We start from the raw sequence: 18581 nt of genomic DNA on the forward strand, positions 1-18581 counted from the left end.
GTGCTTCCCATTAAAGTGGGCACCTATAAGGACGAAAGAAGAAAAAAACAGTGAAGTGGCTAAACGTTAATATAACGTTGTTAAAAAGTTAATTTAAAAAAAGTAAGGAAGGGCTAAGTTCGGATGTAACCGAACATTTTATACTCTCGCAAAGTCATATGGTATACTCGTTTGAGATTTCTTTGCGGATTGACTGATATTTTCGGTAGAAGGTCAACTATAGGCACTGGGGTCCACATATTTAGTACTTAGGGGCTTGAGCAGTTTTCGTTAGATTTAGACAATTTTTGGTCACAAGGTGGCATACTTTAAACGCATTATTTACGCAAAGTTTTATCCCGATATAATCATTATTTCTTGATATGCATAGTAGAAAGTGAAAGAATCAGATGGAATTGAAAATGGTGTTATATTGGAAATAGGCGTGGTTGTAGTCCGATTTCGCCCATTTTCGCACTATAATATAGAAATCGGAAACTAACGTTATGCACCGAATTTGATTGAAATCGGTTAAGCAGATCCCAAGATATGGGTTTTCATTAAAAAGTGGGATGTGCCACACCCACTGTCTAATTTTGAACGCGGTTCCTATAAAGTCATCTCATACCATCCAAGAGATAAAATTAAATGTCTCTGGCGTGTTTAGTGCTTGATTTATCGCGGTTTTAGTAGTTTTTAACAGTACCGTTAAATTACGGAGTTGCCACCCGATTTCAACTATTTTCACACCGTCAATAGAAGTGCTAAAAACATTTGATTCCATTGAATTTTGGTATTATAGCATTAGCGGTTTAGGAGATATGCACATTAAGCCTTTTAGAGGCGGGACCACGCCTACTTAAAAAAAAAATTTTAACTGCAGATGCCCTTCCCTAATGTAATCCTGTGTACCAAATAACAGTCTTGTATCTTATTGCGGAGCTTAGATATGGCAATTTATTTGTTTTTGATTAATGGCGTTTTGTTGGCGTGGCAGTGTCCGATTACGCCCATCTGCAATACCAACCGTCTCACGGTTATAAGAAACATGTTTACCAAGTTTCATAAAGATATCTCAATTTTTACTCAAGTTACAGCTTGCACGGACGGACAGACGAACGGACGGACAGAGAGTCACCCGGATTTCAACTCGTCTCGTCATTCTGATCATTTATATATACCTACATAGCCCTATATCTTACTCGATTAGTTTTAGGTGATACCAACAACCGTTAGTTGAACAACGCTATTATACTCTGTAGCAACAGGTTGCGAGAGTATAAGAAAAGAAGAAGAAAGTGTGGAGTGACATAAACATATGTACAAGAGGTAAAAAACAACTGTTGGGTCACCGATTGGGAACCAATGCATTGTACGGTCATATGTTCTATATATTTTTGCTATTTCTTGTTCTCTACTTATTTGCCTAATATTCCAGGGCAAGCATTAGAAGTCATTCGCCTCAATGCAGTTAATAATTGTATTTGCATTGTGTACATACTTACATATTTATTGTTTGCTTGCGCTTGCTTTGTACACTTATGCTACCGCTATGTTTTCGTCCACGCAATTATATTAATATTTGTTTGTGCACATTAGCTAGTCCCATTTAACATGTACTAAGCTTAATATGTAAGCAGCCTCTTGTAATGCTGCGTTCCCATTTTTTTATATTTCTCTTTTGTTAATAACTACATTATATACGAAGGAGCAATAGAGTAAAGTATGTACTTGTATTATTCTCTATTTATAACTTACATACTTATGTATATATGCACTAATAGAAAACGAAACTATGTACTTAGCGGAAATTATGTATTGAACGGTATTGCAATATTGCTTAGAATATTATTTAAGGAGAAGAATTTTGCGAATAAAGTTAGTCTAATAACTGACCACACATAGCATCATTACTCGGCCCTTTGTATTTTATGGCTGTTACAACTTCGCTTAAATATTTCGCTTTTTCGATATTTGCGCGGCTACAAAAAAGCTTTGTAGCCCTACATTTTTTGGCGCCCAACGTGGGGCACGAGTGAGTTTTTCGTTCTTTCGCAAAACATTTCGGAGTGTGGTCAGTATTAGACCAGAGAACTTAGAACAACGAGAAGGTGCAAATTGAATTTTGTATGATGCTCGATTGGTTGGCTGAAATTGAGATCAAGGAGTTCACCATTTTCTGTAATATTTGCTGTTATTTAACAGAAATGAGATTTTATAACAACGTTCTCTGACAAATTACGTATCTCCCAATATAAAGAGAAAAATGAAGCGAAATGAATGAGAAAACAAAAAATACAAATGCCACTACACATATGCATGATTATTTTTTGCCATATAAACGATTTTTATGATGAAAAATTGATAAAATATTATTTTTTTGCACAAATGCTACATTGATAAAATGTGAAAGATTATGAGAGAAATGATATTTTACTATTTTCATAATTTTCTTATTTCAGTTGTTACAAAATTAATAATTTATGTATGTAAATATGTACATCAATATGTTATATTATAATATACTTGTAATAATATATTATCAATTATCAATAAAAACATTTGAGCGCACTGCTCTATATGTAAGTATATATGTACAAATTGCGTACGACCGCGCAAAATAAGTAATGCATACACAAATCTACATACATTTAAGCGTACAAATGTAAGTACGTCAGCCAATAGGCAAAAACAAACATTGTTTTACAAAAGCAACAATTGTCTCAAATAGCATCAGCACCAGAAATCAATATTGTAGTCAAATTGACTAATCCTTAATTTGTAGTAAATCACACACCAACAACATTTTCATTCATGAACGCTGGCGCACAATCAATAAGCTACTTAAGTCGTTTCATTCATAAAAGCAAACGATTTACACATCTCCCCGAGCATGCGTTTGCCCACAAGCGTCTTTTCGAGACGATGGCAACAGCTAGAAATCATAAACTGAACATCTTTCTGATGTTCCCTCTAGAAGGAAAAAGTGACAACCCTGCAAACATAGAAAACACAGAAATCAATGACAAAAGTGGCAACAAGGCTTTTGTCAATTTAAAATATTTCAAAATTCTAAAATATTTTTCAGTGGCTCGCAAAAATCTTCGTCAATATGTATGCATGATCATATAAAAACATACATACCTACAACGATTTGTTGGCAAAGCTGTTAGAGCAGCAAGGGAAGCGATGACAATCGGCGAGCGTTCGTTTATTTTTCGGCACATCTCGGATTTTCTACCAACAACACAATGTTGTGACGCTTTGTCGTCGCGTCAGTCCTTCGACAGAATGACTCTTTGACATAAAAGCAAAAAACGTGTCAACGGAGATTTCACATGAAGTAATGAGTGTACATATATACATACAAATGTGCAAACGACATAATATATGTATGTCATAATATATGTAAGTACATATTTACGTACATAATTACTTTTACACATGCATTTGAAAAGAAAAATTGAAGCATGAATGTGAAATGCCGACGGCAAAACACAATTCTGTACTTTTGTGACTCCATAATGGTGAATTATGAATTATATATGAATATGTTTAAATTATTATTAATAACTCACAATAAAGTAAAAATGAATTAACATAAAATAATTTAAAAATAAAAATAAATAATAGTTCAATAAAAGGGAATATATTTCAAATGGCATATCAATATGCCCAGTTTTGCTCACATATCATATTCTCTTCAATATTCGACGGTTGGTTATGTTAAGAGAGCTTATGTTTACAGATTCACCGCTGTTATAAAAGCGAGAAATGTTATTTGTTTTTCGTGCATGTGAGGTGAACTCCTTGATAAACTCCTACAAATTGTTCGCTGTCGAACCTGCACCTTCTCGTTCTTTTACATTCTCTGATTAGACTGCATCGTTGGACATTATCGTCATTGGATACTATCGTCATTGGACATTATCGTCATTGGACATTATCGTCATTGGAAATTACCGACATTGGACTTTGTCATCATTAAAGTTAGTCACCGTTAGAAATCTTTACCATTGGAGTCACCAGCATTGCTCGCACAAAGCACAGCACACCAGTTTGCCACCGCTAAGTCTCGTCGTTACCATTGCCTGTAGCTCATATTCGCATGTTCGTTGCATACCCAGACATAAGTATAACTTGATTTTATAAATTTTGCGGTAAAATTAACTAATCACTTATTGCTTAACTACTCACTAGAAGTAGAAGTATTGTTATTTAAAATAATTTTGAAGCCTCTATAAAGCACATACAAGATCCTGTTTTGCAATGTCTTTGGACGAGCTAAGACAACACCGCGCCAGCACCAAAAAAAAATATTACGCGCATTAAAAATATCGTCGACGCCAGCTTCCGACCAGGTGGAAAGACTCTTTCAGCTGCGGAATACAAATGCCGTTTGGGCATCCTGGAGTCTTATTTTAAGCAGATTCTCTCAATTCAAACTGACATCGAAAGATTGGATGCTGATGATGGAGGACGTGCTGATCTGGAAGAACTTTACATCACAACTAAATTGATTATCCAATCGCAACTGGCAGAAGATAACAACGTTTCACTTTCGGACACAACTTGTGTGGTACAATCAAGTTCAAAACTTCCACCACTTAAGCTTCCTACGTTTGATGGCAAGTATTCGAATTATCAAAATTTTATCACCTCGTTCTAGCAAATATTTGATCGTGAATTCAATTTAACTAATATTGAAAAATTCAATCATTTGCGAAATTGTCTCCAAGGTCAAGCCTTAGAAACTGTAAATGCGTTTCGAGTGACAAATGAAAACTATCCGAAGCCTTTAGAACGGTTGAAGGTACGGTATGACAACAAAACACTAATTTTTTTGGAAGGAATAAATTCGTTATTTGATTTACCAGCAGTTATGAAACCAAATGGCATTCAGCTAAGGAGTTTAATTGATAAAGCTTCAACTATTTATGGTTCCTTGACATCGCTAGGTACCGACAGCCAAATATCGCAAGCTATGCTTATTCATTTAATTTTGCAGAAGTCTGATGAACAGACCAACAAAAAGTGGAAGGAGTCGCTAGATTTCAGAACGCTGTCGTCATGAGAGAGTTGCATCGCAGGTTTGAAAAGACACTGCCAATACCTGGAGTCACTGGATAACAACCCTGTTAGTACGTCGTCAAATCAAGGTGCTAACAAATACTCCTTCGAAATCAAGGAATCAACCAAGAGGCTATACATTTTCCTGCTCCAATATATCGTGTAATTTCTGTTCAAGTAACAACCATCAGGTTTTTAATTGCGAACGCTTTAAGTCACTAAACATTACTCAACGTTTCGAACATGCAAAGAAAATTGGACTTTGCATCAATTGCTTATTAAAGGGACATCGAGTAGCCAATTGTCCATCATCACACAGGTGCAAGGTTTGTGCACGACAACACCACAGTTTACTCCACCGTGGTTCTACTCCAGTCCTACAAACACCTACTCAGGTATTTACATCACAAGAGGCAGTCGCGCATACACACAGGAATAATTCATCGTTGGATAACGTCATCTTTGCAACAGCAAAAATTTTCGTTCGTGATGCATCGGGGAGCTACAGATTGGGTACAGCACTGCTAGATTCCTGTTCACAGGTAAATTTTATCACAGATGATTTTTCGCAAAAGTTGCTTCTGCCAAGAAGTAAGCAAAACATACAGATTCAAAGCATCGGTTCATCGTCAACAAATATTAAATTCAAAACCTCAACTAATATCAAGTCCCAAGTCACTGGTTTCGAACTTCCACTGACTTTTTGTATTACATCGCACATTGCTTATCAACCAGATCCTGAAATCAATAAATCAACATGGAATATTCCACACAATATAGCGCTCGCCGATGATGAATTTTATATACCAAAGAAAATCGACATGTTGCTGGGTACAGAAACGTTCTTCAGTCTTCTATCTATCAATCTTGGATCTAATTTACCAATCTTGCAAAAAACACTCTTAGGCTGGATTGTTTCGGGACGCTATACGACGGGCAGTAACAACATATCCAACCCATCTTGTTTATTTTTAGCCAAAGAATCTGTAGATGCCAAATTGAAAAAGTTGTGGAAATTGGAAGAAATCACTACCATACCAGAGCCGTGGACTCGTGAACAACAGAGTTGCGATCACATATACAATTCAACTGTGTCAAGAAGACCTTGCGGCAGAATAGTTGTCAAATTACCTTTCAAGGATGATCCGACATGTTTGGGCGAGTCATATACTACGGCATTGAGACGATTTAATGCACAAGAACTTCGATTAGCCAAATCACCACAATTGAAAACACACTACGTTGAATTTATGAGCGACTACGAGAGTTTGGGTCATATGAGCGTTGTAAAAAATTCAAATCTCAGCGAACCGCATTATTATATACCACATCATTGTGTGCTAAAGCCAACAAGTACAACAACAAAGCTTCGAGTTGTATTTGACGCTTCCAGTCGAACCACATCCCAAAAATCATTGAACGATTCCACAGGTTTGTTTATTCGTTTTCGATTCCACATGTTTGCACTCACTGCCGACATAGTCAAGATGTATCGCAAAGTATTAATGCACGAAGATGATCGAAAGTTCCAGTATATTCTATGGAGAAGTTCACCAACTGAACGTATCAACTAAATACTGTAACGTATGGAATGGCAGCTGCACCATATCTTGCTATACGGAGTTTGTTCTATCTAGCTGAACAGCATTCGGAACAATTTTCAATTGGCGCAAAAGTCGTGAAGTCATCGTTCTACGTAGACGACTTACTCTGTGGTGCTGATACTCTAACCGAACTTGCACAGATAAAGCAAGAGGTAATACAACTGTTAGAATTAGGACAGTTTAAATTAACAAAGTGGCATTCCAATTATCATAATTCAGAGAAGACGACTCTATAAAGGATCTAAACGTAGATACATCCATCACTAGTACACTTGGACTAAAATGGAACCAAAATCTTGATTGTTTTATTTTTTCATTCGAAGCCAAACTAGCTCTGACTGGTCGACTTACAAAACGTTCCATCCTTTCTGTTGCATCATCACTTTACGACCCACTTGGACTTTTAGTTCCTGTTATTATAACATCAAAAATTGTGTTGCAAGAAATATGGCTACTAAAGTTGGATTGGGATGAATCTGTGCCACAGAACATCGAATTCGCTTGGAAAAAATGTCTTAACTGCTTATCGGATCTTTCACAAATTAAAGTGCCGAGGCATTGTTTTTCCACAGATGTGGAATCTCTTCAGATACATGGATTTTGTGACGCATCGATTTGTGCATAAGGCAGCGCAAAATATACTTTCGTTCTCAACAAAACGCGAAGTCCAGAGTGGCACCCACCAAAAAACAATCGTTACCTAAATTAGAACTTTGCGGCGCTCGTCTTTTAGCAAAAATTAAACCAACAATTTCTAACAAATCTTTTAACATTTTTCTTTGGACAGACTCACAAATAGTATTACATTGGCTTAAGATGCATTCTGCAACACTTTCGACTTTTGTTGGTAATCGAATTTCGGAAATTCAAGATTTAACCAAAGGCGCCCATTGGAGACATGTACCAACGCATTATAACCCGGCGGATGTTGCCTCTAGAGGATGTACTGTAAAGGAACTTGTTAATTCAATATGGTACACCGGACCAAAGTTTCTATACGAAAACTCAGATAAATGGCCAAAGAACAGCTGCGATGATATCGACATGGAAGTTGTCGATAGGGAAAAACGAAAATCAGCATTCAATACAATTGTTAGCACCAATTACATTTTGGAAATTGTGAATCAGCGGAGTAACCACACCAGCAGCCTTCGATTAATAGCTTGGATGTTCCGCTTCATCAATAAATTTCGACATGGAGCTAATCTTAATGACTTATTAACACTTTCACCACAAGAGTTACATCACGCCTTTCTTTGCATAATTTGGAATATTCAACACATACATTTCGCTAATGAAATTCATCTTTTACAGAAAGAGCTTACGATAAATGGCCCATTACGTTATTTAAATCCTGTTGCAAAATGCTGTTGCCAAACAAATGCGAATTTGTTGTGCATTACGTTCGTCATCTACATCGGAAACACTACCATGCAGGACCAAAGGCACTCGTAGTACTGATAAGACTTCAGGTTTGGATAGTCAATGCGCGCGATTTAGCAAGACGTATCGTCAGATCATGCACACATTGTATACGCTACAAGCCAAAGCTGATGAACCAAGTAATGGGACAGTTACCTGTAGAGCGTTTAACTCCATCTCGTCCTTTTGCGCGGTGCGGTATTGATTTCTGCGGACCAGTCAACGTATATTTGCGTATTCCAGGCAAAACACCTTATAAAGCGTACATTGGGATCTTCGTTTGTCTAGCGACAAAGGCGGTTTACATCGAACTAGTATCGGATCTATCCACGGACGCATTCTTAGCGTCATTGAAGCGCATGATTGGAAGAAGATGTCTACCCTCTGACATCTTTTGCGATAACGCAACAAATTTTGTGGGTGCTTGCAACAAACTAGCTGAATTAAAGTAATTTTTATATAAAACCGAAAACAACGATGCAATTGTAAAATATTGTGCTAATGAATTTATAAATTTGAATTTTATTCCTCCAAGAGCATCTCATTTCGGCGGTATTTGGGAGGCAGGAGCCAAATCGGCTAAGGGTCACCTCATCCGCACCATCAAAAATGCAAGACTTACAGCTTTGGAACTAACAACAGTCCTGGTTGAGATAGAAGCTGTATTAAATTCTCGTCCAATAACACCAATGTCATCGGATCCAAATGATTATGAAGTATTAGCTCCGGGGCATTTTGTTATTGGGGCACACTTACGGCACTCCCAGAGCGGAGATTGTCAGCTAACATCAGCATCGTACAACGATGGAATCAGGTCACAAGCATTAAACAGATGTTTTAGAACAGGTGGTCAAATGAATACATAAACGAACTTCAAGTACGATCAAAGTGGTTTACAGAGCGACCAAACATCAACAACAACTCAATGGTTATCATCCATGAAGACAATTTACCACCACAAAAATGGCATATTGGAAGAGTTATAAACTGTATTCCAGGAAAGGACTCGAAAGTGCGTGTGGTGGACATTCCAACAACGAAGGGAATCATTCTGCGACCAATTCACAAGCTAGCCCTTCTACCTGTTTGAAATGCCTTTCAACGGGGCCGGGATGTTGGGTCACCGATTGAGAACCAATGCATTATACGGTCATATGTTCTATATATTTTTGCTATTTCTTGTTCTCTACTTATTTGCTTAATATTCAAGGGTAAGCATTAGAAGTCATTCAGTCTTTCACTCAATGCAGTTAATAATTGAATTTGCATTGTGTACATACTTACATATTTATTGTTTGCTTGCGCTTGCTTTGTACACTTATGCTACCGCTATGTTTTCGTCCACGCAATTATATGAATATTTGTTTGTGCACATTAGCTAGTCCCATTTAACATGTACTAAGCTTAATATGTTAGCAGCCTCTTGCAATGCTGCGTTCCCATTTTTTTATATTTCTCTTTTATTAATAACTACATTATATACGAAGTAGCAATAGAATAAAGTATGTACTTGGATTATTCTCTATTTATGAACTGTTTTTATATAACTTACATACTTATGTATATATGCACTCATAGAAAACATAAACTATGTACTTAGCGGAAATTATGTATTTAACGGTATTGCAATATTGCTTAGAATATTATTTAAGGAGAAGAATTTTGCGAATAAAGTTAGTCTAATAACTGACCACACATACATAGGAAATGTTGCCTTTGTAATTTACTTTTCATTCACAGTGAAAATAATTAGAGCAATTTGTAAGCTAAATTTACTCAAGTTATGAGAAATCGTTCTTGTGCTTTTTGTATACGCTTATAATTGATTTTATATAGAAAGCATTACAACTGTATTGAGAAGTATGAAAAGAAATCGTTTTTGAACAATGAATAACATTTTTTATTTATTATATTGATATTATTATACATGTTTAGCTTAAAAATAATAAATATTAACAACTTTAAAAATGATATAATATTATTATATTAATTTGTATATAATATTTACAATATTAAACATAAATTTTTGTAGAGATTCTTATACATATATCCAAATTATATTTATTTTTTCCTTATACTATTTAATTTCTATCATATATTTATACAATAATGTCATATATAATAACAAATTATATGTATAATTTTAATTTTCTTAATTAGATTATTTACATATTTTTCTTTAAATTGTCTTAAAACCTATTGTCAAAATTCCTATACCATTCCAATTCGATTATATTTTGTAGTAAGTATGAAAACTTTAGTTCGAAATAGAGACACAAATACTGTCATGATAGCTGTGTACTGTCTCAAAAGTAATTGCATTTACACGGGAAGGATCCATGTTTGAAAATGCCCAATCAATTTGTGTACCGGCAGGTGTAGTTGAATATTCTGCACCAAGCAGGGAACTAAAGTTTTTTCTTGGAGCAGATTTCTTATTGCAGTCCCTGTAGAGATTAAACAAATGTTAAAATCTCCAACAATTAGCACATTTAGATTGCCTAACTCAGAAGTAAGGACTTCCTGAAGTTCTACAATTAATTGTCTGACAGAGAAAGCTGAATTTCTATATAGAACTAGAATATTAATATTGAAGCATTTAAACAAAACCGCTTCTAAAACTTTGCGGCCTGAATAAATTTCTTTACAGCCTTTGATTCTATAGAGCAAGCAATACTATGCTTTGCATATATTATAATGCCCCGTTTATTTCTGTTGGTTGTTTCCGTGCTATTTATCCTCAGCTCGTTAATTGGAGTAAATCCTGGTATATCAAAACTTTCGCAAGGATAACTCTAAGTTTCTACAAAACATAAAATATAAAGTTGTCAAATATCTCCCTTCCGCCTTTTTGTCTTTTGAATTTCGCGGCTATGTACAAAGCGCTACAGAGCTCGTATCTGGCAACACTATACATAATTTGAAAGGTCTTGACATAACCTACAAAACAACGCTATGCATGATTAGTTTGGATATTGCGTTCAACAGTTATAGACGTGTAAACGTGGAGTTCACTAACGCCGAAATTCACGGTATTTTAAAGTTTTCCTTCGTTAAAGGCAAATCCGCTAGAGAAACGTTCCGTGAGATTAATGGTGTTTTGGGGGATGGTACTCTATCACTTCGAACCGCGGAGGAATGGTTTCGACGATTCAGAGCCGGTGAAAACGACACCATGGATAAACCAGCCGGCGGAAGACCTGTGACGACAAATACCGATCAAATCATGGAATACATCGAGTTAGACCGTCATATGGCATCTCGTGACATCGCCCAGGAGATGGGGGTTAGTCACCAAACCATTTTGAACCATCTGCAGAAGGCTGGATACAAAAAAAAGTTTGATGTTTGGGTGCCGCATAATTTATGTTTTTTCACAAAACCGCTACCGTCTTTAAGAGGCATGACAACCCCGCTTTCTGGTAAATTATCGTTTTCCCTCTCTTCTTCTTCATGATCACTATCTTGTGCTCTTCTACTAGATTTAAAATATTTATACCTAGATGCAAAATCAGCTAAACAAAGGGTTTCTAACTGATCGGATCTTTGAACATAACGGTCTAAAATACCGGCTTCGAATATTACAGTCGAACCTGAAGGAAGGTTCTGAAGTTCCGCTCTAGGTTTTACCATTCGAACACGTTCCTCAGGTCGAGAGGTATTTATAAATATTTCTGCATTACTTGCTTCCGAAAGATGGAGCCCAATGCAGCAATATACTGCTTCTTGTGCAGATATTTATGTGCCTGATATAAATTTGTGGCCTATATGTTTAAGTTTTTGCTTAATAGTATAATTTCCAGCATTTACCTCTGATATAGCTTCATTTAAGAGCCTAGAAATTACCCTGTTAGACTTGTTAATATAATTAATTATGTATGAACAGCAAGCATATGCATCCAGTATATATTGGATATCCATATTTGCTCTATGGAGTTCTAAAATCAGAGGATTATAAGCGTTTATAAAACGATCCTGTAATTTTCTTTTTAGAAAAATTTTGGGGTATGTTAAACTTGACCTAAGGGCTAACACATAGTCATCAAAGGACATATTTATTCTACTATCAGACAGGAAGTGTTCAAAATCGTTTAAATTAGAAATGTCTTCTGTAGTCATATTCGAATTTAAAACGTTTTGAATTTTGAAAAAGTTTTCCTTGTGTCATTCTGAATTTTGATTTGTTTCTGTAAGAGGTAACAGTATTTGCGTTGAAGGCATTGGTGGATATGGTATACCAAAACGACAAAACTGTTGTCCTCTTATTTCCCTAGTACAAGACCGACTGTGGTTATGCTTTTGATAACCCAAATAATTTTCTAAGTGGCTGATCGAACCATCAGTAGAAATATAATTGTCAATAAAACTAATGACATCAGGGAATGTCTGTTGATCTTGAAGGTTGATCCTGGGAGCATTATTAAGCCAATACATGCCATGTGCATGCGGGGAACCTCTCTGTTGAAACTCCACTCTCCAGTAGAAATTTGTAACAAAATGCTCTCCAAAAATGCCGGCGTTATCTTTAAAAAGCTTAAGAATTTGTTGATAGCGGTAGTCAAAATATCTAGCACAATTAACCGCGTCTGACCGAATTAAGCGATATCTATCTTGGGTTGTTAAACTGTTGGCTTCCTCTTCCGAAATATCTTTAGAATCAACAGTTTTAGAGAGTATGACCAAAAGCTCAACCCACTGAGATTCTGCAGCCGATAAATTGATAAAGAAGGTTGGAAGCCCAAATTAGCGAATCATAGGGATTGCCTTTTTCTTCTCAGCTTCCCAGTGCGCAGGTGAGGATCTAACGCCTTTCAAAACCTTGTAACCATCATCGTGTTGAATCAAGTTTTGAACAAAGTTTTCGTTTAATAGATTTTGGGCCCTAACTCGGTTGCGACCTGAAAACTTTCTAAGGCAAATGGATGTACTATTAATTTGTAGCAGCTCTAATTTTTTGTAATCATACTTGTAGAACAACTTTGGAATGGTACACGCTTTTCTGTCAAAACGGCGAATTTCAGAACGTATTATCTTGCTATACGTTTCAGAGCATGTACGCTTCTGCCCAACGTATACGTCTCTGATTCAAAATTTCTTCCCTCATACCCCTCCTACTATGCTTTCGACGTTGTGTTTCTCTATCACGCTCCTCTCTCCTTATTTCAGGATTTCTTCTTGCATGTTCCCTTTGCATTTGATCACGAATGCGCTCTAAATTCCTATACTCAGGATTTCTTGCGCGAAGTTCTCTATGATCCCTAGTGTTAATACTTTGTTCATCAAAACGTACCTCAGGATTTTTTCGACGAGATCTATGACCTCGAGTATTTCTTACTTGCTCTTCAGAGCGAATTTAAGGATCCTTGTTCTATGTTGAACAGTATTTGCAACTTGCTTAACAGATCGAACCTCGGGGTCTTCACGCCGAGACCTATGACCTCGAGTATCTCTTATTGCTCTTCAGAGCGAATTTGCGGATTTTCCCGCCTGGTTCTATGTTGATTTGTATTGATAATTTGTTCGGACAGACGGACATCGGAATCTAATCTACGATTAGCGTGACTTACAGTATTTTGTGACTGCTCACTATCTCTATATAAAGAGTTTGCACGAAGAACTCTCATACGTCTTCTATTCTGAAGACGACTTAGTAATATAGATTTTCTACTTAATCTAGGCATAATTAATTAATAATAAATAGATTAATATATAAAATACTTATAGATAATACTTATATAATCCAGTCCGTCAGGGTGTTAAAAGTTGGATCCTAGGTGCTGCTCTCTTTCACTGTAATTCCTTGTAAGTCCTTGCTTGCTGACTCCTTTCCTGTTCCGTGTATAGGTACTATGGTATACTGGTGCACATATTATGTATATGTGTTTGCTCGCCAGTGTATATAATACGGTTTTGCTCGTCACTGTATATAATAATACTTTAAACACTATATAACTAATACACTAAAATTAGTTTGAATAAAGCACTTTGCTTGTAAAGACATCTAGTGAAACTGAAACTACAAACACAGTGTACTGATATTTATTATACTCTTGCAACATGTTGGTACAGCTTACGTACTTTTGTATACCTATATATTACTTAGCTATTCACTAACATAATAATACATAATATTTAGTTATATTTATATTTTAGAAATGAGTAGTTTATTTCATTGTATTGAAATTAAGTTCTCGGAAAATCCCTCCGTAAATTACTTTTGTTAAACGCTTTCTAAAACAGGGGGATCTATGGCACCTATTTTGAAGGGTCTACCCATGAAGGCTAAATTAACAATAACTTACATATAATTAAGTATGGTATACACATATGTAGAGCAGGTATGTAGATTTTCTTCTTTCTGTCTTAATATCTAAACCTTTCAAAGCTGCCAACGGCGCTAGGTAAAAATGTAATTTTCTTGAGTTTACAGTTCACCTCATGACCTTCATGTTAAAATGTGTCGCAAAACTGAAATAATAGACATTAGCATGTAAACCGATGGGGTCGCAGTTTATCTATAACCACATAAAAAGGGTCTTTAGCCCTTTTGATACTACATTACTAATATTTATTTCATGCAATTTTTTCTAGAAAGATTTTTTTGCTCTATACAAAGTCCAGCACTCTAAGAAACTTTTTTAGCATTGTTGTCTGGTATATTTTATAATAAGTTCAACAAAATGGCTGAGAAAATATACCTAACCACTGATTATCACCAAATATTAGAAGAAATATATGTATATAGAAATCTATATCTATTACTTTAGGTGATGCAAACAACTCTTTGGTGTACAAAACTATACTCTGTTGCAACATGTTGCGAAAATATAAAAATGTTGCGAAAGAATTCAACATTTATTACTCGATTATTATTTGGTATCTTATTAACTTATGTTATTGATCATAGATTTATTTTGTGTCAATACTATTTTTTTATCCGAAATGTTAACTTTTATAAAAAGAAACTATTTAACTCAAATATGGTATATGTGATATAAACTGAACCAAAGGGGTTAGATTTAATATGTGGGGTATATGATGTTGCTGTTATACCAGAGAAGCGGAAATCAGTATATTAGGGTTATAAGGTTTAAACAAAGTCTAGACAAATTTCATTCATATGCAGCGATATACATAATTTTTAAGAAAAACTGTCCATTTAATTTCATTAAATTATCAAATTGACGAAAAATATATTATACCATAAGTAGTACATGTGAACTGGGAAAATCAAAGACCAGAAAATTCTCTCAAACCGTATATTAAAAAATGTTGAATTAAACATCCATTATTAAATGATATTGTGATTAAATTACAATCAAATTTGGTATCTTCTTGACTTATATTAAAGGCCATAAACTTAGTCTCAGATTTATTGCTTGAAGTGAGATATACATAAGTATGAATGTGATATTAACTTCACCAAAGTGGCTAAATTTTATATTATAAGCTTAGGTGGCAAACGTCAACCAGAGAATCGGAATTCATTATATGAAGGTGTGAGGTTTAGACTTAGTATATACTAATTTCATTCTAATTCAGCGTCAAACCACATAATTTTTAAGAAATCTTTTCCACTTAATTTCGTTAAAATATCACGTTGGTCAACCGGAACGGTGTAAAGTCAGGTGGAAAGACGGAAATCATATATATATTGGGGATAGAGAAATATATTAATTTTGACATTGCTCAGCTATATTCGAAAGCATAACAAGCAATTTTATATATAAAAAAAAATATTAATGCTCACTGACCGACATATTCGGCATAAAACTTGTTAGAATAACGAAAATCATTATAAGTAGTATATGGAATTTGAGGGCAGTATTAACCCGATTTTATTAATTTTTTCCAATACCACATACTACTAACATGCCACATACTAATAAAATGCTCCCACTGTTTCATTAAGATACCTCACATACCATCAGCAATCAAATGGAGTTAAGTCAGACTAATGTTCGAAAATCCTGATATTAGTTACATGGGGCTAACGCGCTCGCTCATTTTCATTGAGGTAACTCACATATGCGGTATAAAGCCACGCGGAAGTTCAAAAATATTTATATTAGATATATGAGGGCTACAAGAACTATTGATCCGATTCAACCCATTTTAGAAACAAAGACATACTATTATATGAATTTCAATTATATATCTTACACAATGGCCGATATTTACGGTAAAAAGTCAACCATAGGTACTGTGGTCCACATATTCAGTCCCTAGGGGCTTGAACAGTTTTGGTTCGATTTAGAGAATTTTTGGTCACAAGGTGGAATACTTTAACGATATAATCATTGTTGCTTGATTTGCGTAGTGGAAAGTGATAGAATCAAGTGGAATTTAAAATGGTGCCATATGGAAAATAGGCGTGGTTATAACCCGATTTCGCCCATTTTCGAACCACAACATAGAAATATAAAAAGAATGTTATGTACTAAATTTAGTTGAAACCTAAAAGTGGGCGGTGTCACGCCCACTGTCTAATTTTGAACGCGGTTCCTATAAAGTCATCTCAGACCATCCCTGAGATAAAATTTAATGTCTCTGGCGTGTTTAGTGCTTGATTTATTGCGCTTTTAGTAGTCTTTAACTGTACCGTTATATGGGGAGTGGGCGGAGTTGCCAACCGCTTTCAACTATTTGCACACTGTAAGTAGAGGTGCTAAAAACATTTGCTTCCAGTGAATTTTGTTATTATAGCTTTAGCAGCTTAGGAGATATGCACATTAAACCTATTAGGGGCGGGACCACGCCCACTTAAAAAAATAAATTTTAACTGCAGATGCCCCTCCCTAATGTGATCTCGTGTACCAAATAACAGTCCTGTATCTTATTGCGGAGCTTAGTTATGACAATTTATTTGTTTTTGAATAATGGCGTTTTGTGGGCGTGGCAGTGGTCCGATTACGCCCATCTGCAATACCAACCGTCTTACTGTACCAAGAAACATGTGTACCAAGTTTCATAAAGATATCTCAATTTTTACCCAAGTTACAGCTTGCACGGACGGACGGACGGACGGACAGACAGTCACCCGGATTTCAACTCGTCTCTTCATCCTGATCATTTATATATACATAACCCTATATCTAACTTGATTAGTTTTAGGTGATACAAACAACCGTTAGGTGAATAAAACTATTATACTCTGTAGCAACATGTTGCGAGAGTATAAAAACATAATCACCTCAAAAGGACACAACAACAACCACACCAGCCTAAATCAGCACAGCGAAGCAGAAACTGGGAGAGAGCCACAATCAGAAAAAGCAACACACAAGTATACCATACACACATATGGTATACAATATTGTCCACAAAACCCCTGGCGGACCCCAAAGTGAGTCGTATCGTTTCCTATTCTTTTATTTTATCATGAATATATGTATGTAAAAATTACAGTTTTATATATATAGAACCTGTAATAACAAATACGTTCACCAAACTACAACAGTTCGGCAAAATATATTATATATATATATACCAACATATAGATGTAATATTAACAACACCAATAATTCAATGCCTATTTATGCTTAGCTTCGTGTATTCAAATACACCATCAAGAAACAAAAAGCAAAAACAAATTCAAGTATATACTTGCAAATTTCTCCAGCAATACTCCTTGTGTTTAATAAAGCAATAAGCAGGATTGCATATAATAAGTAAGCAAAAGCAAAATAGCAAACCTAAAACAAGACAGAAAAACAAATAAAAACACAACAAACAAACATACATATATGCATATCGAAATAACGCTATAATTAATATTTCTGTAACTTTATACCCTACTTTGGAACCTAATAAAGTTATTTAATATCCATTTCAAAAAAAAAAAAAACAATTATCATAAATTTCGAATATTATCGAATTTATTAAAAATTAAAATTAAAACATTTTTTCCAACAACATACTTACATATATATGTTACATAATATATATATACAATTTTACATATATTCAAAGTCCTCATAGGCAATTATCCGGAAATACCCCTTGTTCTTTGGCAAACAAAAACAAGCAGGATTGCATACAAAAAAACACGCATTGATCTCTTCAACGAGCTCTCAATTGCATAAAAAAACAAAAATACATACATACATACGCACAACAATTCGTGCATACTTATGTCCAAAGCGCATTGATCTCTTCAACGAGCTCTCAATTGCAAAAGAACCTAACTACGTACAAACAAGTCCATATTAATAAACGTTTTACCAATATAATATAAATAACAAATACTTATTTACCGATACAGGTAATAAACTTTATTGCTTTATTCAAATCAGTATACACTGAGCAAATTTTAATACCTTTTGACACTTATTTAAACATATAAATAAAATGATAAATGTTGATAATAAACAACATACACCTGGAGCTTCACGCTCAAAACAGGTTGCTATATTTATTTCAGAGAGGGACAGGTTAATTAGATACTGTACTAGGTTTTCATCTTCACCGATTCAAGACAACTCAGAATCGTTATTAGAAATAAAA

General features: G+C 35.1%; 1 protein-coding gene across 1 annotated transcript; it reads left to right on the forward strand.

Annotated features, from left to right (window-relative positions):
- Window positions 1-5870: 5870 nt before the first annotated feature.
- Window positions 5871-6623, forward strand: LOC138857095 (uncharacterized). The gene has a single exon (XM_070108693.1). The coding sequence runs from the start codon at window positions 5871-5873 to the stop codon at window positions 6621-6623; it is 753 nt and encodes a 250-aa protein (XP_069964794.1).
- Window positions 6624-18581: the final 11958 nt, after the last annotated feature.

This window comes from Bactrocera oleae, chromosome 2, assembly GCF_042242935.1.
Source record: "Bactrocera oleae isolate idBacOlea1 chromosome 2, idBacOlea1, whole genome shotgun sequence".
NCBI classification, from domain to species: domain Eukaryota; kingdom Metazoa; phylum Arthropoda; class Insecta; order Diptera; family Tephritidae; genus Bactrocera; species Bactrocera oleae.